The 22414-nt window shown below is 40.2% G+C and overlaps 1 protein-coding gene across 10 annotated transcripts in view; it reads right to left on the bottom strand.

Moving 5' to 3' along the window:
• AHI1 (Abelson helper integration site 1) overlaps positions 1 to 22414 on the bottom strand; it is a 178487-nt gene that overhangs the window by 30712 nt on the left and 125361 nt on the right. For 6 of the 10 annotated variants that reach the window (XM_046677791.1, XM_046677796.1, XM_046677792.1 and 3 more), the window contains 2 exons: positions 9487 to 9649; positions 5812 to 5912 (listed from right to left, as the gene is read on the bottom strand). The exons of 1 other annotated variant lie outside the window; for it this stretch is intronic. In XM_046677791.1, coding sequence (XP_046533747.1) covers positions 5812 to 5912; positions 9487 to 9649 — 264 coding nt within the window. Of the gene's footprint in view, positions 1 to 5811; positions 5913 to 9486; positions 9650 to 11108; positions 11975 to 22414 lie in introns of those variants that run through there. 3 more of the 10 variants (XR_006890852.1, XR_006890851.1, XM_046677798.1) reach the window with 2 other exon arrangements.

Below are 22414 nucleotides of genomic sequence, written 5' to 3'. Positions count from 1 at the left end.
CAAACGCTGCCATCACCCACTAACATTTCCATGAACGAGATGAAATGCTGGAAGGTACCTGGCACATTTAGTAATACAACAGGTGTGTTCCACTTGGAAGAACTTACAAGTGTCAGCAGCTGCCAAGCTATTAAAAGGTATAATTTACTTCTTATTCCATTGTTTGAATAGAAATAATTTAAAAAAGAAAGAAAACTATAGAGGTTTCTTTCCTTTTTTCCTAAAAAAGTGTAGAGAATACAATTCTAAAGACTTCACATGAAGAAGGGTACAATGAAACAAACAGGGATATAAAACACCAGTGTGACACAAAATGTGGCTGGCTGTGCAGGTAACAGCTGCCTGTCTATTTCACTGACTAGCTGGTGGATGAAAAAGGGGACCAGCCTGAGAATGTGGGGGCCGAACTCCTAACCGGGAGTGTCATTCTGAACAAGCCTCTTACGACCATTCTGGATCTCGATTTCCTCATCTATAAAATGAAGGAATTGACTAGAATCATCAGGAATGATCTCTCAGGTCCCCTCCCTGTCACCAGTTCTAGAATTCTATGAACTCAGGACTCCCCCCTCAATTTTGTCACTTACCACAGACTACTTTTCATGTTCTTCTTCTTTTAACATATCTTATATATGATGATAAAAATAAAACTTGCACATGAAGTTAAACATCTGATGGAATTTGTGGTAGGTTTATAAGGCAGGATCTTGATAAACTCAAACCATATATATTCTGATAAAGGAACTAAACTGAAGACACAAGCAATGCCAGGTGCTAAGGAAGCCCAGTCGCGTGCGTCTCAGGGCTGGCTGTTCGCGTCATGACCCAGTGCCCCCACGGCATTGTGATTACCTGGGACAGCATTCACGTTCCTCAGGGACTTCTTTTTCCGTAAGCATTGATCATTCTTTATACTTTCCCCACAGGGAAGTAAAACATTGCCCAACTATATATGTGGTACATTCCCCAAAGGAAAAATATATGTAGGACTTTATTTTAACACATGGATTCAGATAAAGCAGATCAATCATGTTTTTCAATAAAGGAAATCCATGCGTCTTAAACTTTAAAGCCCAATTTGAGCTCCATCTTCTCCATAAGAACCTTTCTACTCCTTTACCCAAATGGATTCTCATCGTCTGCAACTCCCTTCCTTTACTTATGTTTTCAAATGTTTTGCTGTGCATGTTGGCAAGTTCTCTGAGGTCCATTAGAATTAGGTTTCACGCAGCAGTGGGATTAGCCTGAAGCAGACCTCAGGGTTGAGCTGGATATCTGAAGGACTGGTCTGCTGGGATAGAAAATGAAGGCAGGTTTAAGCATGGAGACCAGTCTGTGAGAGGAAAAGGCACACAAAGTTAAAAAGTCAACTAGTCTAGACCAAGGCCATGATGCAGTAGGCATCACCTAAGCAGGGAGAGGCACGGGCAGTGAGAAGCAGGCAGTGCTGGCAGCAGGCAGGGGGTCTCTATCCACAGCACACAGGCGCATTAGGAAGAGGAAGGCAACGCCAACTTCACAGCAACCAGGAAGATGCTGAGAGAATTCCTTCTAGCTCGTCTAGTTGAGGCAGAATTAGTTCAAGGCTATTGGACAGGAGCACACAGAGGGGGGAGTTAGGTGACCCCAATTTCAGAGGTCAGCGTGATGCAGAGTCAGAGGTACCAGTAAGCCACTACAAGTAAAGCCTGTGTCTTTCACAGCATCTCACACAGTTCTTGACAGACTACAAACATTGTTACCTGTCACAGTGACTGCCTATGCCAATGTTATAAATGCTTTCATTGCATTAAACACCTTAAGGTTGCATATTTACATTAGCATCTTCCTACATTCTTAAATTTAGTGCATTCCAGACAATGGATAATATTACACATGTAACATTTGCCCACAGTCAAATTGCTTGCCAGCCCTTTCAACTGTATCCCTTGTAGTCCCCATACTGGCATAGTCAACCATCACCATAGATTCTTGCTGTATTTGAAACTGGTATTTTACCAAGAAACATTTTTCTTTCAGTTCTTTGCAGCATAGGCTGTTCATTCTCACATAACCCAACCGTGAGCCATGAGGACTGGAGTTAACACTGGCCTCCTCTTAGCTCTCAGCTGCTGATTTTAGGCTGTTATTCTTTCAAAGCACCCCTCCTTGGGAGCCTTGACACCTGGCAATAATAACCTCTGCTTATCTTTGCAGCTGTTACCTTCAGACCTTGTGGTCACTCTAACACAATGGTTCTCAAAGTTGGCTGCACATTAAAATCACCTGGAAAGCTTTTGCAATCTACCCATTCCAGACCAATTAAATCAATCTCGTGTGGGGACAGGCATCGGCATTGATTTTTTTAATTTTGTAGCTGATATCGATGCAAAGCCAAGGTTGAGACATCTGCTCTAACCAAGAATTAAGAATTCAGCTCTTGGTTCACCAGTGTCTCCTTCATCCCAACTCTTGCAGTCATCCTGGAATTTTACTGTCCAAGAGGACAACCTGCACAACACCCTGGGTGCTGGCTCCTCGGCTAGCTCAGGTCTAATCACGTCCTTCAACTTCACTTCAGCTCCTATACCTACTCTGTGAATTTATCCTAACCTTGAGCTGCCTGACATATGAAATATTAAACAAGCAAAAGAGTTTCTGGCTTTATGCACCACAGTTCAGTCTGTGAACTCCTTCACTGTGTGACACTTTGCTTCTACCTGGGTGTGGGTGGCTTCTGCAACCTTGCAAAGAACCTTGCTTTCTAAGTCTGCCAGTCTTCTCCTGATACCACGTCCTTTCCAATCTGGCTGACCCTCCATGGTGCGTCACTCCAGTGACTCTCTTACCAACGCTATCAAGTCTCCCACCCTCTTGTCCTCTATCACACCCACAACAACTCCAATTACGTATCAAACCAAGTCTGCCTTCTCCACGGCTATGCCCTAGATGCCGAGCACTAATGAAGAAAAGCTCCAACTACACAGAATTATGCCACCTACACTTTTATGGTATCCAAGCAGCAGCTCTGAGAACTACTCAGGAATCTCTTTCTAGGTCCCAAACGAGCTCCTGTTCCCTCCGTCCTTACAGGTATTCTAACGGTCACTATTCTTCTTCCCAGCTCACTCCTCTGACTCTTGCATTTGAAGTGGACTTTCCTTTCTGTTTTGGAGAACATAAAGATATCCTTAATTTCTAGACTTCCACTCTATCAACTTATCTGCATCCTCATGCACATGTACCTGTCGCAGAGGGGTACCGTTCTAGGCTCAACACCGCTGACATTTTTGGCCAGATAATTCTTTGTTGAGGGGGGCTGTCATTTGCATTATAAGACTTTTAGCAATATCCGTGATCTCTAGCCAGTAGATGCCAGTAATATCCCCCGTCTTTGCAGTTGAGATGACCAAAAATACCTGCACACACTGCCAAGGGTCTCCTGGGAGGCAAAAATCACCCTTAGTTGAGATCCGCTGCTCCAACCCGAGACTAATCTATTAACCTGTCTTTCTAATAAAAACTTTCTGCTTCCTCCAAGATTCATGTGTGCTTTCTTTACCTATCTTCACCCTGGACCTGTCCATTGGCTTTGTCTCCTTAGTGTATAATTTTGTGTGTCACTCCAACATTTAAAAAGTTATTCCCTCCAGCCACTGCTTGACCCTTTTTTTACTTCGAGTGAAGTTCTGGGACTGACTTCCATGAGTTTACTTGCTGAGGCCCATTCTACTCTTCAATCCTGTTATACCAGTATCAATCCTGAATACCAGTGCAAAGGGGCCCGGGCCCTCCTGATTGCCTTGTGCTTAGGCAACCAAACTGACCGCCTGTTTCTGACACTACTGACCATACCCTCCTTGAACCTTTCTTCTTCCTTGGCTTCCAGGACATGTCTTTTTCCTGGCTTCTTCCTTCCCCTTCAATTATTCTTAATCTTCTCCTCTTCCTTTGACTGTCCCTTAAGTACCAGCATCCAACTGGGCTTCTGACCTTGGCCGCCTTCTCTCAGAACTCTACAACATTTTTTCTGGGTTATCTCCTTCACTGCAAGCTTCAACTCTAGGGGTATAACACGGTGAATACACTAACTCCTCCCCATTTTATTTTGAAGCCCTACCTTCTCTGGAATTCCAATCCTGCACTTCTGGTTCCTTAGTGATGATTATTTCTACCTGGGGGCACTACAGACACTACTAACAAACCAAGGTAACTAAAACGGAACTCATCACATGCTACTCCCCACCATTCCTTGTCTCCATCTCCTCCAATCTTCCTCTTTCACTATTTCTGCAGTACCACTACCTGTTCAGTTGTATAATAAGCCAGGGCCCTGAGCACAGTCCTAGATGCCAACCTCACTGAACATGTCCAGTCAATCACAAAATCCTGTCAGTTATATCTTATGACCCCTCCCCTCCAATCCCACTAGTTCAAGCTTTTATATTTTATGTCAATGGATTCCTAACTAATTTCCCTGCCCCGGGTCTTAGCCACCTCTAATCCAACCACTATGCTGTCACTAGAATGACATTTTTACATGGAAATCTATACATGTCACTCCCTGGATTACCTTCTCCAGGGGATCCTTTTTGTCTGAAGCATCTGAAGCATCTGAGGAGAGTACACAAGGTTCCCCATGGCCCGGCTCCTGCACTTCTCCTGTCCTTCTCTCCATTAGACCCTATGCTCCCCAAACTCAGCCGTACCATGTCACACCTTACTCAAGTTATTCCCCCTGCGAGAACGTTTTCTCTAAGATCATCTACCTGGCACATACTTTTTCATCCTATAAGCTGCAGCTTAAGCATGACCTCCCCAGGGCAGACTCAGGGGGTTTCTTCCTATGTGTTCCCAATGCACTTGTACAGATCTTCACTACAGGGCGCATGGCAATCCACTGGAAAGGCCTGCCTGCAGGGCCTCACCAGCCTGTAGCTCCTCAAGGGCAAGCACCTTGCCCACTCAACCTTGTCTCAGTGAGGACTGGCAGGGTGCTCAGTATGGAAGTCAGCGCTCAACAGATACAAGAGGAGTGACTGAACAATACAAGACAGGCCCAACCATCAAAAACTCTACCATGACATGGAATTTGTTTAAAAAAAAAAAAATATATATATATATATATATATATATATATGCACACACACATACATGCCAGTTCATGGAGTCAAGAAGCAGCAAAGTTATTCAGTCTAAGGCTAGAGCTAATGTCACAGAACAAGTTTAGTAACTAACACAGATGCTGGTATGGTGCTTACTAAACTTTTCTACCATAGTACCACTAACATCAGAAGAATACTGACTGACACCTCTGAGGTGTCTGACGATACAGGCTAAAAACATCACATTTCTCTGGCCAATAATGTATCCATATTCATCTTAACCTGAAAACATTTTAAATGATTAGTGAGTAAAGGAATGCTCCAGGAAGACAGAACATCTGTATTCTGTGGGCTCCAGCGACCTTCAGCATAAATGTGGACCCCTCAGGAGGGACCAATGACAGTGTCAGTATCACAGTTACAGAAACAGGCATAGAGTGGAAACAGCATCACATTTAAAGCCACAAGTTCCAGTGTGGGTCCTCGTCCCACCTCTTGGGCTGTGACTTGGGGGTCTATTTTATAATCTCTCTGAGCCTCCTCAGTTTCCTTATCTGAAAAATGGCTACAATAATATTTGCCTTATATATTTCATGTTGGTGCCAATATTAAAAGAAATTATAATGTAAACAATGAAGGATATGAGCATGAAAAATAAAGTAATATTTTATCCAGAGAGAGTGAAAATCAAAGTATATGTGCAATACCTATTCTTGAAAACATTTACCTTTTGAGGAGCTGAAGAAGGTTTTTCCATTTTGGTTTTTTCTGTGGGAGTTAAAGGAGGGGATCGCTCCTTTATCTCTGGAGGCAGTTCCTGATACAGTGCTGGAATTGAAAAAGAAGCTCATGTCATCAAATGGAGAAGCACTGTTCATGCGGAAAAACAACGATGGGGGGGGCAGATATGAAACTAAGGAGACTGGTAGCCACTTCCTTGGTCTAAGCTACCCAGCACGTATTGTTAAGATGATTTGTAGCCTTAAACATTAGTTATCAGAAGAATATAATCTATAATTGCTAAGCTTTGATCAGCAGGATTTCAGAGATGTAGAAGGTGTCATTTTCACTTACTGTGTGGTCATGCAGATGCTTATTTCATTTTATCTCAATACACATTTACCAGGAACCTACATTATGCAAGGTTACCTGCTAAGTACTGCTGGAGGAGATGTGAAGATGATCAAAAGACAGTCTTTGCTCTCAAGAAGCTGACAGTCTGATCAGAGACAGATATGCTCACAAGTAACCGTAACATAAAACAGAGCGTGATGTTATTTGAAAGAGAGTAGCAACAAAGACAAATTCTGATGAGGGGATGGCAAACGCTTTAATGGAAGAAGTGGGAAGTATCTCAGACTCTAAAGAATAGGTAAGATTTTGCCAGGTGGAGGTATGGAGAAAGGATAATTTGGGAAGATGTGTGAAATAAATAAGCACGGGGCTAGTTCTATACACAATACTGAATCTACTCACCATGCTGAATCTAAGAGTCTTAAAATCCAAGATTAATTAAGATTATGTAAGATTAAGATTATAAATCTATTTAATCTACAAAAGGTGTTGAATCTAAAAAGTTATGTGGGAATTTTAAAGGGCTAAAAAGAAAATTTAACTAGGTAAAATGACTTGGGCAACTGAATTGAGAGAAACTGCTAAAATACACCTGACGAAAATTCTAAGACTGGCTTGTGTATGGGTTGATTTTATTATTTGGCTTTTTTTTTTTTTTGAGGAAGATTAGCCCTGAGCTAACTACTGCCAGTCCTCCTCTTTTTTGTTGAGGAAGCCTGGCCCTGAGCTAACATCTGTGCCCATCTTCCTCTACTTTATACGTGGGATGTCTACTGCCTACCACAGCATGGCATGCCAAGCAGTGCCATGTCTGCACCCGGGATTCGAAGTGGCGAACCCTGGGCCGCTGAGAAGTGGAGTGTGCGAACTTAACCGCTGCGCCACCGGGCCGGCCCTATTATGGGGCTTCTTTGTGTCTTATTGGAAAGGATGTTAGATGTGATTAAGGGAAGCTGATGCTGTTTTTATTTCCAATAGCCTAAGACAGAAAGGGAGTGAGTCCTGTATAGCGCCTTCTGCTGCGGTATTCTCCTGAGGACCCACTCTCAGGTGGACAACTGGTAGAGATCTGTTCACATATATACTCCTTCCGATCAGGTGCTTGGTGTATTTGGATTCAGATAAAGGACAATTTCTCCCACTATTTTGGAGTGGAATATGCTGCTGAAAGTAATTTTTTCCTCTAATGTTAAAACTGGACAAGCGAGTTTTCGTTAAATTCAGGTAAAAAGTAGGATAAAAGGGAAAGGGAAATAATCTCTGATGAAGTGAGAATTCAATCACTATATTCTCAGGTTTTCTGAGATTTTTTCTTTTTATTCTGGCCTTTACAAGGCTTTTTCAAGAAGCAGTGACTGATGCCAAAAGAAGACATCAAGTATTCTGGGATACAAAGAACAATGGCAGTCGACGGATGGTCACTACTGGAGACATGGAACAGATTTCTGCATGCGGCCAACCACCGTCATTGCAGTACACTTCAGAAGTCTCACTTTGGTTATTATGGAAGAAAACCAAATTCTACTGAATTTTTAGCTCACTTAAATCAAATATGTATAGCCTCTCAAGATTTGCAAGCCTAAGAAGTTATTTCGGCAAACTAACTAGGTTGTAAAGTTAAAGCACCTAACACCATCCTGTCTGGAAACTCAGAATCTTTTTATATTGTCAAGTAAGAAAAACTTTAAATGTTTCCATTTGTATCTGGAAGAAACAACGGATGGTAACATCTAGTTAAAATGACAGATATCCTCCAGAGTGAGTATGATTATGCAGATAGCTCTTCATTTAAAAACAGAAGCTATCCCTGCCCAGCTCCAGCTGTGGGTCCTGTGGGGAAGCCGCTGCTGGGAGGAGTGTGGGCGTCTGAGAAGGTCTGTGAGTTGGAAGTGCTGAGCTTTTGGGAGGTGACTGGGAAAGAAAGCGACCTAAAATTTCTTCCTTCCACCCTGCTTAAGTGTTCTCCATTATGCATCCTCTTTTAAACATAAAAATATAGAGTTTCAGAGCTGTCAGTCATTTACTACTCAGCAAAGAAGGAGAACAGTGGCACAGAGGAGATGAAGGATTTCGTTAGGAGAGAGGTGACACGAGCACTTCTGAGGGGAGGAGAGTGCTGAGGAGGCAGAGGAGCCCAGGACGGGAGCTGCAGAGAGTCCTGGAGCCCTGAGGGACAGGGAGGGGCACTGGGAAGTCCCAGGGTGCAGACAAGGCAGTGGCAGGCGCCAAAGAGGAATGCTCCATCAGGCGCAGCCCAGCCTCCAGGACTCAGGGGAGAAGCTCTTCTTCCTCCTTTCCATCATCTCTTTTGCTCTCAAAATTCAGAACTCAGGGGAATCAATAGTACTTCTGTTCAGCCATAGTTTGGATTAAATGGAGGTTCACAGACTAGCCTGAAAACCAACTATCATTTATAATAATTACTTCTTTGCAGAAACAGAAGACTTAGCAACAAATATTCAAAACATAGAGTGCTCTCAAGCCTGCCTTACTACATTTTAAATCAGAACTATCCGATTTTACTGTTTCTGGAAGAAAGCTTAGAGATGATCGAGTCCAACTTCCTCATTTTACGGGAGGAAACTGAGGCATATCAGTATCAGCTGTTGAGCCAGCGTCAGAATCAGTTTTCCTGACCCTGCGTGTGGTGTCTTCCTACCACACGGTCACGTTAATTGCTGACAGGAAGCACTCTTCTGAAGAAGCATGACTATATTTCTCCCCTTTCTCCAGTCTTTACACTATTTTATCTTTAGGCTCTCTGTGTTAGTTCTGTTTTCACCTCTCAAGGCCTACTAGTAAATCTGCAGCTTTCAGAAGCTCTTATTTAGAATTTCTTCTCCAGCTCATTTCTTTTCCTTCACAAACGAGGGCTCAATTTACTGGAGAATGACATTATCTAACGTAGTTTTCTTTCAGCAGGGAACAGCCAGGACTGAGGTACACGAAGTGAAAGAACAGGAGCTGCGGACCTGGAGGTTCTTAAGGAACCTGCCAGCTGGGGAGTCACCATGGCAAGAGAAGAGCTGACACAACTGAGCGTGAAGCGGTGGCAGGGAAAGGGGCTGGAGGAGGAGGCTGGTAGCCAGACGGGCAGGCCCTGGGGATGAGAAGTCTGTGCACAAATATTCCAATCTCAGAAGGTGATCGCTTTCCAGTGTACCGCCTCCCCCTTTCCATGTTTTAGCATCACGAGAATGAAAAGCAATAACCATTGGTAAACATATGCAAAAATTGAAAGACAGTCAATTAAAGGGTAGAAAATGATAAAATCTTGGACTATCAGTTATACCATAGTAGTAAACCAGGAAGGGAGCATAAAACTTACTTTCACTAGCCACATGATTAGCTGGAAAATACCCTTCCTGTCCCTTCCCTACGCTGCCATACCACCAGTCTTCATTATCTTTGAAAAACACTCGGATAATGTCTCCGCGATGGATGGTTAGTTCATCTGATCGATTCGCTGTGTAGTCATAAAGAGCCACTACCTAAGAGAGAGATAAGACCACCACAGCTTTATCACCACTGTACCACAGAGAAAACCCCCAGCATTCACTTCCTCTTGCAGAAGAGCAGCTGAAACCAAAGCCGTCCTCTGGTGAGTCTGAGGCCGGCTCAAGGTCTGCTAACAGGATCAGGGGTGGTGGGAGCACAGCAGGAGAGGCAAGATAAAAGACTGTGGGACTGAGAAATGGTTAAAAGCATTCAATACACTAAGATTAGCTTCAAAATAACAGATGTTCATTTTTTTAAAGTAAATTACTTGTGAAGCAAATAAAAAAAAAGCTCACACCCCATTCACTTTCTCAGAATTGTTTTATACCACCCTTGGATGCCATGCTCCGTGTTAAGCAGATGCACCTGAAAAAAAATTCTTCAGAACGTCAACAATTTCATGAAAGGAAAAGCTCAATGAGACAACCTGATTACATAACTTCACTGTGATCACTTGGTTTACTGTTAATGTTTCTTTCTGAGATACATTTCTCTACAAACACATATGTTTTTTGATATTTTATATCAACAACCTAAATCTTTTGACTATCTTTTAAAGTACCCTTATAAACAGCTTATTTTCCCTAGATGCAAATTTAAGAGGAAGAGGCTTCCTATGAGAATGCTCTTCTTGTGTGGTGACAGTAGTCATTATATTTTATTTTTTCTCTTTTGAAAAACCCAAGTCAAAACGAATGGCTGCACAGGCATTTATAAACCTCTTAGAGCAGCTACAGGAAGGAGGCCGACCTCAACCCATTTTAGACGTGATGCACTATATCAAGTAGGACATAATATGTACACGAAAGGATAAACTATTTTTTTTACTTAAATGAGATTTGAAAATTTACAGGTTGAACAACTACACATGTAATGGGGAAATTTTATCATTATAATCCTTTGTATTTAGGTTGAGTACTGATTCATTCAACTAACAAGTATTTACCGAAATCGTAATGTGCCTGGTACTGTGCTAGGCACTAAATACATGATGATACATAGGATGATTTCTAGAAGGGGTCCCTCACCCAGGCTTTCCAGGAGAATAGAGGATAACCAGGAGTCAGTCAGGTGAAGAGATGGAAAGCGTGTCTCAAGCAGACTGTACCGCACATGTGAGTCCAGGCAAGAGAAACCTACAGCAGTTTGATGAGGAGGAAGCCCAGCATTAGAGGCAAGAGCTGAGCGAGGAGGGTGGGGGAAACTGAGGCTACAGGAGTAAGCAGCGGCCAGGTCACGCATGGTGAAAGAGTTTAGACTCATAACATGGGCAATGAGAAGAGAGAGGAGTTTTAAGCAGGGGATTCCATAACACTTCACAAAACTTTTTGTGGTACCCTTCAATTAATTTACAATACAGTATTTTATTTTATTTTATTTTTTATTAATGTTATGATAGATTACAACCTTGTGAGATACAATACAGTATTTTTTAACAGATCAACCAGGTGATTTTAATGGATAAATTTGAAATTAACTGCTGTCACTATATGACATAAGGGCATTAACAACAATTTAACTCAAATGGTACAAATGCAATTCCTGTTGTACTGCTCAGCTAAGTCCCTAATTTACAGCGTGCCATGCAGGGTGATATTTAAAGTTTACAAATCATTTATAACGCTTAGCATACCGATGCCAAATCCTCGTGTAAAAGTGGAACTTTCCACTTTTCTCTTCATTCTTCCTTCTCCAAACTGCCTCTCCTTTCTCCTCCCACCTCGCACCATGACAGAGGGGGACAGTGAGTCAATGTTCTGAGTGCCTGCTATGTTCTAAGTACCAGGCTGGTTGCCTACCTAAGTTATCTTAATCTTTATGACAACCCTGTGAGGGCATTAATTCCTATTTCAATTTTATAAATGAGGAATTTGATGTGCAGAGAAATTTAATAACTTGCCTAAAGTCAAGTAAACTAGTAAGTGGTAGAATCAGCATGTAAACTCAGTTTTTTTCTTTCATGTTTTTCAAGACTAAATACACGTATATAGAATAAATACATCTGTATCTAGAATCAAACATGGGGAAGAAGACACAGAGAGGAGAGGAGGCAGCACAGGAGATCCTAATCACTCATGAAAGATGAGACACATTTTGGATAGTGGTACCTAAGCAGGCAGCTGTCCCAAGGACACCAACTATCCTGGGTCACCCAATGCGGTCCTTTCATGATGAAACCCAGTCCCAAAAAACTGTGTGGGGGTTTGTTCCTGTGTTCCTCATCCCGGCTCTGGTACACTGAGACAGCCCAGCTTTGATGAGTCTTAAGCAAGTCTGAGGTCAACGTATGCTCGTTTATCTGGAGCCAGAGGTGGCTGCTGGGAAGGAGAGCAGGAGAGATTCAGCTTCGGCAACAGAATCATTTAGGAAGTCCCACATTGGCTTGTGTCTTTGTGGGAACTACTGACAAGCTGGAATTCATCAAACTGGAGCCAGAAAACATCCTGAATTTACCACCAAGGAGTGTGGACAAAAGTGTCCCTTCAGAGGTACAGGGATGCAAAAGACTTAGGATTCTACATTTCAATTTTCTCATTAAAGTACCCACTGATTAACCTCATTACATAATCAAATACAGAACACCAACTTCTCATGGTCCTTTAGTCCTTGTAAACATGTTGCATATTCTATGCTCCTATTATGGACTGAATTGTGACCCCCACCAAAATTCAAAGGTTGAAGCCTTAACCATCAATGTGACCGTATTTGGAGATAGGGCCTTTAAGGAGATAATTATGGTAAAATGAGGTCATATGGCTGGGGCCCTAATCCAAAGGGACTGAAGTCCTTATAAAAAGAGGAAGAGATACCAGGAGCACACGTGCACAGAGAAAAGGCCGTGTGAGGACACTGTGAGATGGTAGCTGTCTGCAAGCTAATGAGAGAGGCCTCAGGAGAAACCAAGCAGGCCAGCAACTTGATCTTCAACTTCCAGCAACTTGATCTTCAACTTCTAGCCTCTAGAACTGTGAGCAAATGCATTTCTGTTGTTCAAGCCACCAAGTCTATGGTATTTTCTGGCAGCAGCCCTGGCAGACTAGCACAGTCCCACAACCTGATGGGGTCAGACATCACCCGTGAATGTATTCAATACAACTGAGCTTGCTGAATGAATCACTCACTACCTCACTACCAGCCCGTTCTGGTACTGCAAAAGGGCAATGCCTCACTTGTACCCATTTTAGGTCCTTACCAGCGTACAGTACTGTCGTCCACACTATGATAACCTTATCTCCTGATGTAGAAACAATGTCCTTGTCACCAAACTCCACAGCCAACATCCTTAGGAGGGGGATGGTTGCAGAGGTTACATCCCCTAAAGCAAAGGAACAGTCTTTGGAGCATGTCACCATCATACCATTCCTGAGATTTAAGTGAAAAATTGCCATACAATGAGGAGTCAGTGTTTTTCACATGCCAACAGTCCACATTCTGGCAGTGGAATTAGGACCGTTCTCTCATCACACTGAAGGCACACGACGAAAGCCACATGGCTCACGAGAACCTGCTTGTATTCCAGAGTGTGTTTTTATCCAACACATTCTTATCTTCTCACTTGAAGAATACTTACTGTCTCTGAGCATCACAATATACATAGTAGATAATAAACTTCTTTGCTTGTTTTAATTTAGCAGTGGATTCTGCATAAATCAGGTCTTTCCCATCTCTAATTAGATTTTGTTATCTCACTGTTTTAGGATAAAGTAAAGCTCTGTAAAAAAGTTGGGATACACAATCCCATCAAGAGGTTTGTTTTGAATTAATACTATTTCTATTTTCTCCTTAGTCTGGTAGGTCTTGCCAGAGAACATCTGTCTGATCACTCTCTTGCTGAGTATCTTCTATAATGCATCACTCTTTGTACACAGTGGTCTGGCATGTAGGTATGACAGAACATCCTCAGCAACATGACCCAAATCTTGAGCTGACAGAGCAGTTATAAAATCTTTATGCAATAAAAGTTTAAAAACATGAGTTTATGTGCCCATGTTGGTAATGACAGGTCTGAGAAAAGAGATGTTCCACCAAATCCACTTGGTCAAATTTTGACTACCCTTTGCTGTTTGAAACAGAGCTCCTCCTCTTTCTCAAAGCTTGCTGAGTTGCTTGGGCACAATCATGGTGGAGGTGCCACTGGCAAGCTTTTTTCTTTTTGACATGCATTTTTCAGTCTTCATACCAGTGCTTGCCAGATACTTTTTCTTGGTTTAAGCAGTCTGCCAGGCTACTATAGGACATTAAGGTGAATTTCTTTGTATTATCTTCTGAGAGATTTTTCATTATCATAATTGCCTCTAAAGACTTCTCAATGGTTCCTGAAACCAGTGTACTGAAGACACATTAACCAGTACTGTCACAGCAGATGTTCCTTGCAACTTCATCTATAATGCAATCCAAAAATCAATATTCACAATGGCTCCATATCATTGAGCAAGCTCAGCTGCACTGAATAAATTCACACACTTGAGCACTTTCTCCTCCGGCCCCGCTTCAGCTGGGCTATAAGCCCTGGGAGACTTCTCTGTGCCAGCCTGCAGCCAGTGTGGCATCTGGATCACACCACCTTCTCTCTGCTTTCTCCTTGCTTCACTTGGTTTCAGACTTCTGGCCTCCAGAAGAGTGAAAGAATAAATTTTTGTTGTTTTAAGCCACACCAAGTTTGTGGTTAATGTGTTACAACAGCTCTAGAAAACTAACACATGCGAATTCTACTTTGGTGAGTGCTGGATTTTCTTGTGTTCCTTTAAAGAGTTCTGGACCTGTTCCTGGCAGGTAGTCACTTGAGATCAGTTTGACCATTCCCAGTTTGCTTGTAAGTTCTGTTAGAGCACATCCAGGAAGACATTACTCTAGGGCTCATCAATGAACCCCACTACCAGACTGTGATCCTCCTGGTAACTCTCCCATTCTGGCCGTCAGGAACGAGAATTATTCCCATTCTGCTGAATAGGCTACTTCTTTCTGATGGTTCTCTCCTCATGCGGTTTTATCCTTTTATTTTTTTTTTTAAAGATTTTATTTTTTCCTTTTTCTCCCCAAAGCCCCCCGGAACATAGTTGTATCTTCTTCGTTGTGGGTCCTTCTAGTTGTGGCATGTGGGACGCTGCCTCAGCGTGGTTTGATGAGCAGTGCCATGTCCGCGCCCAGGATTCGAACCAACGAAACACTGGGCCGCCTGCAGCAGAGCTCGCGAACTTAACCACTCGGCCACAGGGCCAGCCCCGGGTTTTATCCTTTGTATGTGCAGATCAGTACTCAGCCGAAGACTTAGTAAGGGCACTTCTATGGTTATTGGCAGAATTATTACCAATTAATATAAGGTGAAATAAAAAGTAACATCTCAGTAATTACTTTTAGTTTTCACCAGAAGCCTTGTTACAGTTTAATGCACGTTAACTAAAATGTGTACATTTTTATTTATTTATTGGTGAGGAAGACTGGTCCTGAGCTAGTATCTGTTGCCTATCCTCCTCTTTTGCTTGAGGAAGATTGTTGCTGAGCTAACATCTGTGCCCATCTTCCTCTGTTTTGTATGTGGGATACTGCCACAGCACCGCTTGATGAGCGGTGCATAGGTCTGCACCTGGGATCCGAACCTGTGAACCCCAGGCTGCTGAAGTGGAGTGCACATGCGCAAACCTAACCACACCACCACTGGGAGGGGCCCCCAAAATGTGTACATGTTTAGTGTTCACGACAAATGCAGATAAGACCATATTATACTTTTGACATTCTTTAAGAAAGCACACTAAGCTTTAATATGGAAATATTTAGGTTACACTTGTGCTCAAGTGAAAAAAAAAATTGTTCTGTTTTGCTCTCAGGTAGGGCCCATCTCCTGCATACTTGGAGCGACCTTTGGCATGGCTGACCTTGTTATTTCCCTACTCTGGATATACTGCAACAGAAAGCAACTTACATACAAGAACAACTAATTGGAGCAAAAGGAGAAGATAGTTCTCTGTGCATTCCATGGAGACTGTACAGAAATACGTATGGTCTAAAGTCAGGTAGTTCCACTTACAGCACAGTTTTTTATGTAATTACAACATGATGTGATTGTAGCTTTTTTAATTAAGAAACCCCTGAGAGATTGTACCTTCTAGGTGAAATAAAGTATTTATGATAGATTGTGGCCTCAGATGCTGTTTGATGCTTTTTGGACCTTAGAGGAATAAAGAAACATACAGACCTATTTCTAGCATCATGTGGTAGAAATATATACAGTCTCTCATGATTATTTCCATGAATACTACGTAAGACAAACCTAAAGATATTTATAAAAAGGAAACCAAGGTCCTGTTATTTTTAACTGATCTTATCTGGATAATAATAGATTAAGAAAACAGAGATAAAGAAAGTAAATAATTGCACAAAGTTTATTGTCTCTGTACCAGACAAACTATCTGTTCCTATCCTGCTATATAATGCTAGTATACTTGAACCTTAAACACCTCATCAAACAGATATCTCAAAATATTTAATTCCAGATCCCTTCTAATAAAGGTAATGGAAAGAATACCAAACCAGGAATCAAGACAGTGAGTTTCCAGTCCTGTCTGAGCTCCAAGGCTAAGATATATTAGAAAACACTCAGACTGGATGTCTATAAACTAACGGGTTTGAATCAAATAAGATGTGGGATTCTTTCCAGCCTTAACATTCTATCATACCAGGTACTCAAATAAATATTCCAAAAGTACAGCATTCAATGATTTAATGTAAATTCAAAATAGTAACTTGTTGGGTAATAATGTGGCTGTATTATCTGTGATCATACATGAACTGGAGAAGCTTGTTTGACTGCTGCAGTACTACACAGGAAAAACCTCCCAATAATAATTAAAGGACAATACTGATAAACCATTTCTTCTCAATTTACCATTGCAAATACTTCTTTCTTCTTTGACAAATAGGAATGACTTGACCTTTGGACCTCACAAATAAAGCTAGTCATTTTATACAGTGATTGGTATCAATTCAACCTTTTCTCACTGGAAATCACAATCCACATACTTTGTTATAGTGAATCATTAGCGCTTCATTGAAAAAGTCTCTAAAATATATTTTTCTACTGGTTATTTCCTAAAAAAAATCAAGAGAATGGTGCAGACCTTTACAGACCAGAAGACAGATTTTTTTTGTTAGTGAAGAAAAATGATAGCGTACTTTAAATTTCTTTCTTCGGAGGGACAGCAAAAGGAAAATTATGAGTCATTGGTTTAGATTAGTTCTCAAAGTATGGTCTTTAGACCACAGCGGCAACATTACCTGAAAGCTTGTTAGACAGGCACATTTTTGGGCCCCATTCCAGACTAACTGAAATCATATATTCTGGGGATAGGCCAAGAAATCTGTATTTTCACAAGCCTTCCAGGTGACTCTGGTGCAGCTCAAGTTTAGTTAATACTTTATTTCAATGATCTACTTAAAAAACACGTACGTTTATTTTCTGCACATATTAAGCATGCAACTGAATGGGTAAGAAACATAATTTAAAACTAAAGCCAAAGCTGAGAACAACTTGTTCCTGGCAAAACTTAAAAAAGCTACTTGATCCTCCTTTCCTCCTAGTTGTACTTGTATTGCTTAGTTTCCCTCTTGTCTCACTGAAATGCCGACTAGCTCCCAATGTGAGTAATTTTACAGCCACTTTGTCATTTTTTCAACAAGCTCATGCTCAAACCACAACTAGGAGTCATAGCAAATACTTCTGAGGTTTCCCTACAACCTCTTAAGGATTAGCGAAATTTTTAAAATAGAAAAACAACCAAAATTTAAAGATTAAATGTGTCCACCCAGCAATAATTATTAGGTACTACTCTGTCTGAGCTACTCGCACAGGCTGGGGAGACAGCCGTGAACAGGAGGACAATCCCTATCCCCTCCAAGGGAGCTTCTGTGTTACCGGATGCTTCACTGTTTTCGGTGGTGGCCCTTTTCGAGGGACACTTTTAGTATTTGCACAAGTCACTCTCCTGTTTCTCTATTTTAAGTTGTCAATAAATAGTACCAGGACATACGCTGATAATGAATATTAAAATAATTCACTACTAATTACTTCAGAAAAGTAAATGAATTTCTCTAAATTCTGTTAATGAACCATGAGTAAACACAAAATTACTAGCAAAAAAGAACTAGATGCAGACAGCATTTTTAAACAAAAATCAATTCAGGTATTTGCAAATAATATATTATTAGGTTGCTAACAGCCAGACATCAATAATTAACTGCTCATCTTATTTAAAGACTGAGGCTTTGTATTTCTAATTCTAATGTCAATCGAAATATTCTAGGAAAAGCTCATGTACACTCATGCGAGCATTCGGTTTAGCAGGGAAGAAGATAAGACTGCAGTAATAGAAGGGTAATGAAGAAGCTTAATGGAAAATATGCCTACTTCAGCATATAATTATTCTTGTGATACACATGGAGACATACACAGTTGAGGAGGAGGCTCTAAAAAATTACAAAACAGTATTTCAAATGGCAAAATAGAAATCAACAAGTAGAATTTTTACGAAGCAAGTGGAAAACCCTGAGCTTAAGAACAAATCAGTAGAGAGGAGGTGCTTCCAGAATGGAGGAGTAATGAAAATTGGCTCTTCAATAAGAGCAAGGACACTGGCAAAAACTGTCAAAATCAACTTTTTAAGAACTCTGAAAATTAGCCAAAAGATTACAATAATCCAAGGAGCATGTATTCACGAAAAACAGCTGAATCTTGGTAAAATCGGCAAGCTTTGTGGTGTTTTAACCTACCCTATTCCCATTACCCTCTGGCCAGCTTCATGGTAGCCTTAAATACCAACAGACTCACAACTGTGCTAACTGTGCAAATTAGTGGGCTAGCAGCCACCGGAGAAGGCAGAGCAGAACGCCTCCCAAGACCAACCTCCAGAGAAGTCCACTGTAGGACCTATGTGGCAGCCCCTGAAAAGCACCATTCTCAGGGCTTGCTTTCATCTGATGTGACTCAGAGCCAGCTGTGTGAACAGCTGTATCTCTAGGGCATTTGTCAAAAGCAATCAGTGGCAACTTAGATGGAGATACAAGTTAGGACAAACAAGGGGCTGACCAAAAAATTAAAATGAAAAACCGGGAAATGACACGTCTACAGGATACTCTGAAAAGCTCTGACACATTCCTGGAAATCTAGAGGCCATGAACATGTGCCAGACTGCGCGTGTGCCCAGGGAAGACCAGAAAAGGCTCTAATCTTTCACCTCTGGCTGACCTTCACCATCTTGGCAAGCAGAAAGTGAAGTCTAAGTAAGGCAGAATTATAAACTGCCTATTGAAGCTCTGAAAGCATGTCCCAACACACACAGACCCCTCAGAAAAGGCTGCAGGACTCGACTCCAGGCATTTAAGGAAATCTCTGTCCAGTCCTTAGCTGATCACTAAGCTAACCAAGCTGACTCTTCAGTGGTTGCACAACACAAAAAACATAGACTTTACAGAATTACTCCATGAAAGTCAGTAACCAAACAAATAGTAACAATAACAAAAATGAAAACCATGGGGAGGTGGGAGTAGAAAATCTGATTTTGAGGTCTGCCACATTATATTATCTCAAACGTCCAGTTATCAACAAGAAATTATGAGACATGTAAAGAAACAATAAAGTATAACCCTACAGAGGAACCAAAGGAGTCAACAGATTGTCCCTGAGAAAGCCCAGATATTGGATTTACTAGATAAAGATTCTAAATTAGTATATATATGTTCAAAGACCTAAAAGAAACCAAATAAAACAATTAAAAATAATTTATTAGGAATTTATTTAGGAAAAAAAAAATCCTCGAGTTAAAAAGTACAATATTCAACAGAGGGGTTCAACAGTAGATCTGAACTGGCAGAGGAAAGAATCAGTGAACTTTTCAGATAAGTAAACTGAGTTTATCTAGTCTGAGGAACAGAAAGAAAAAAGAACAAAGAAAAATAACAGAGCCTCAGGAATCTATGGGATGCTGTCAAGTGTACCAACATATGAATGACAGGAGTTCCAGAAGGAGAGGAAACAAAGAAAGGGGAGAAAAAGTATTTGAAGAAATAATGACCAAAGACTCCCCAAATCTGATGAAAAACATTAATCTGCACATCCAAGAAGCTAAACCAATTCTAAGTAGGCTAAGGGCAACAAGAGCCACACCTGGACAAATAGTCAAACTGTGGAAAGTTAAAGACAAAGAATGTTGAAAGCAGCAAGAGAAAAACCATTCATCACACAGAAGGGATCCTCAATAAGATCAACAACATACTTCTCGCCAGAAACCTTGGAGGTCAGAAGTTAGTAGGATGATGCTTCCAACATTTAGGGTTGAAAGAAGACTCAACCTATCATTCAATAGGCAGCAAAACTGTTCTTTAAAAAGGAAGGAGACGTTAATACTTTCCCAGGTAAATGATAACTGAGTTCAGTGACCCTTAGAGAAAAACTGATGGAAGCACCTCAGGCCAAAATGAAAGGGCAGTTGACAGTATCTCAAATCCACATAGAGAAGTAAGGGTAACAACATAGGCAAACATAAAAGATGGTATAATTTTATGTTTTTTGTAACTCCTCTCCATTTGATTTAACAGATTACTTTGTAAAGACATCATTATAAAAACATGTTGATGGGCTTATAATGTCTAAAGATGTACTTTGTATGACAATAATGACACAAAGGAGGCAGAAGGGCAAAGAGCTGTATTAGAGCAAAGTTTTTACTACTGAAATTAAGTTGGTATTAATCCAAACTAGATTGTTTAAGTCAATATGTTAATTATAACTCTAGGGTAACCACTAAGAAAACTCAAGAAAATATACAAAAATAAAAAGGGAATTAAAATAGTATAGTAAAAAATATTAATTTAACACCAAAAAAGTGAGTAATAAATGAACAAAGGAACCAAAAAATACAACAGACATAAAGAAGACAAAGCTTGTACACTTAATTCTGTCTTATCAGTAATTACATTAAATGTAAAAGGATTAAACATTCCAAACAGAAAGCAGAGATTACCAGAATGGAAAAAAAAAAATGACCTAACTATACGCTGTCTACAAGAGGAATATTTTAGATTTAAGGACCAAAAAAAGTTGAAAAGGATGAAAAAAGTATACCATACAAGTAAAAATCAAAAGAGCTGGAGTGATTGTTCTTATATCTGGCAAAACAAAATTTAAGACAAAAACTGTTATTAGAGATAAAATAGGACATTTTAAATGAGAAAAGGGTCAATCAATCAGGACACATAAAAAAGTATAAATACATATGCACCTAACACAGCCTCAAAACACACAAGGCAAAACTGACAGAGCTAAAATGTGAAATAGACAATTCAACAACAATAGTTGGAGACTTCAATACCCCACTCTCAATATAGATCAACATGGGAACAGAAGACTTGATCAACACTATAAACCAATTAGATCTAATAGACATCTATGAACACTCCACCCAACAAAAGCAGAACACATATTCTTCTTAAGTGCACACGGAACATTCTCTAGGATAGACAATATGCTAGGCCATAAAATAAGCCTTAAAAAAAAAAAAAACCCTGAAATCATAGAAAGTATATTCTCCAACCATAATGAAATGAAATAGAAATCAGTTACAGGAAGACATTTGGGAAATTCACAAATGTGTGGAAATTAAACAACACACTCTTAAATAACCAATGGGTCAAAGAAGAAATCACCAGGGAAATTAGAAAATAGTAAGTGAAAAAATAAACACAACATACCAAAATGTATGGGATGTAGCAAAAGCAGTGATTTGAGGAAATTTTATAGCTGTAAATGCTTTTATTGAGAAGATATCAAATCAATAGCCTAACTTTATACTTTAAAACTAGAAAAATAAAACTAAAACCAAAGCAAGCAGAAGGAAGAAAATGATAAACATTAGGATGGAAATAAATGACATAGAAAATAGAAAAAGAATAGAGAAAATTAACATAAGCAAAAATTTGTTCTTTGAGAGAGCAAGAAAATTAACAAAACTTTAGCTAGACTGACCAAGGTGGGGAAAAGAAAAGGTAACAACCAAATTAATAAAATCAAGAATGAAAGAGGAGATAGCACCACTGGATCCAGAGAAAGAAAAAGGATTATAAGAGAATGCTATTATCAACTGTATGCTAACAAATTAAATAGCCTAGATGAAAGGGACAAATTCCTGGAAAGATACAACTTAAAAGTGATTGAAGAAGAAAAAGAAAACCTGAATAGACTTGTAAGAGTAAAGAGATTAAACTGGCAATCAAAAAACTCCCCACAAAGGAAAGCCCAGGCACAGATGCATCATTGGTGAATTGTACTAAATGTTTAAGTAAGAAATAACACTAGTCTTTTACAAACTCTTCCAAAAAATAAAAGAAATGAACACTTTCCAACTTGTATGGTGTATTATTGTGCTTCCAAAACTAGACAAGAAAAGAAAACTACAGACCAAGATCTCTTATAAACATTGATGTAAAAGCATCAACAAAATAGTAGCAAACAGAATCTATAACATTTAAAAGGAATTATACACCATGCAAGTGGGATTTATCCCAGAAATGATAGGTTGGGTTAACATATGAAAATCAGTCAATATAACAGACCATGTTAATAGCAGTAAGGACAAAATCCATATAATTATCTCCACACATACAGAAAAAGTATTTAACAAAATCCAACATCCTTTCCTGATAAAAACCCTCAACAAGTAAGAAAACAAGGGAAGTTCCTCAACTTGAGAAAGGCTATGTACAAAAGGGCA

Source organism: Equus quagga, chromosome 11 (assembly GCF_021613505.1).
Source record: "Equus quagga isolate Etosha38 chromosome 11, UCLA_HA_Equagga_1.0, whole genome shotgun sequence".
Classification (NCBI taxonomy): Eukaryota; Metazoa; Chordata; class Mammalia; order Perissodactyla; family Equidae; genus Equus; species Equus quagga.
Note: the sequence above shows the minus strand (reverse complement) of the source record. Positions and strands in the feature narration are given on the sequence as shown.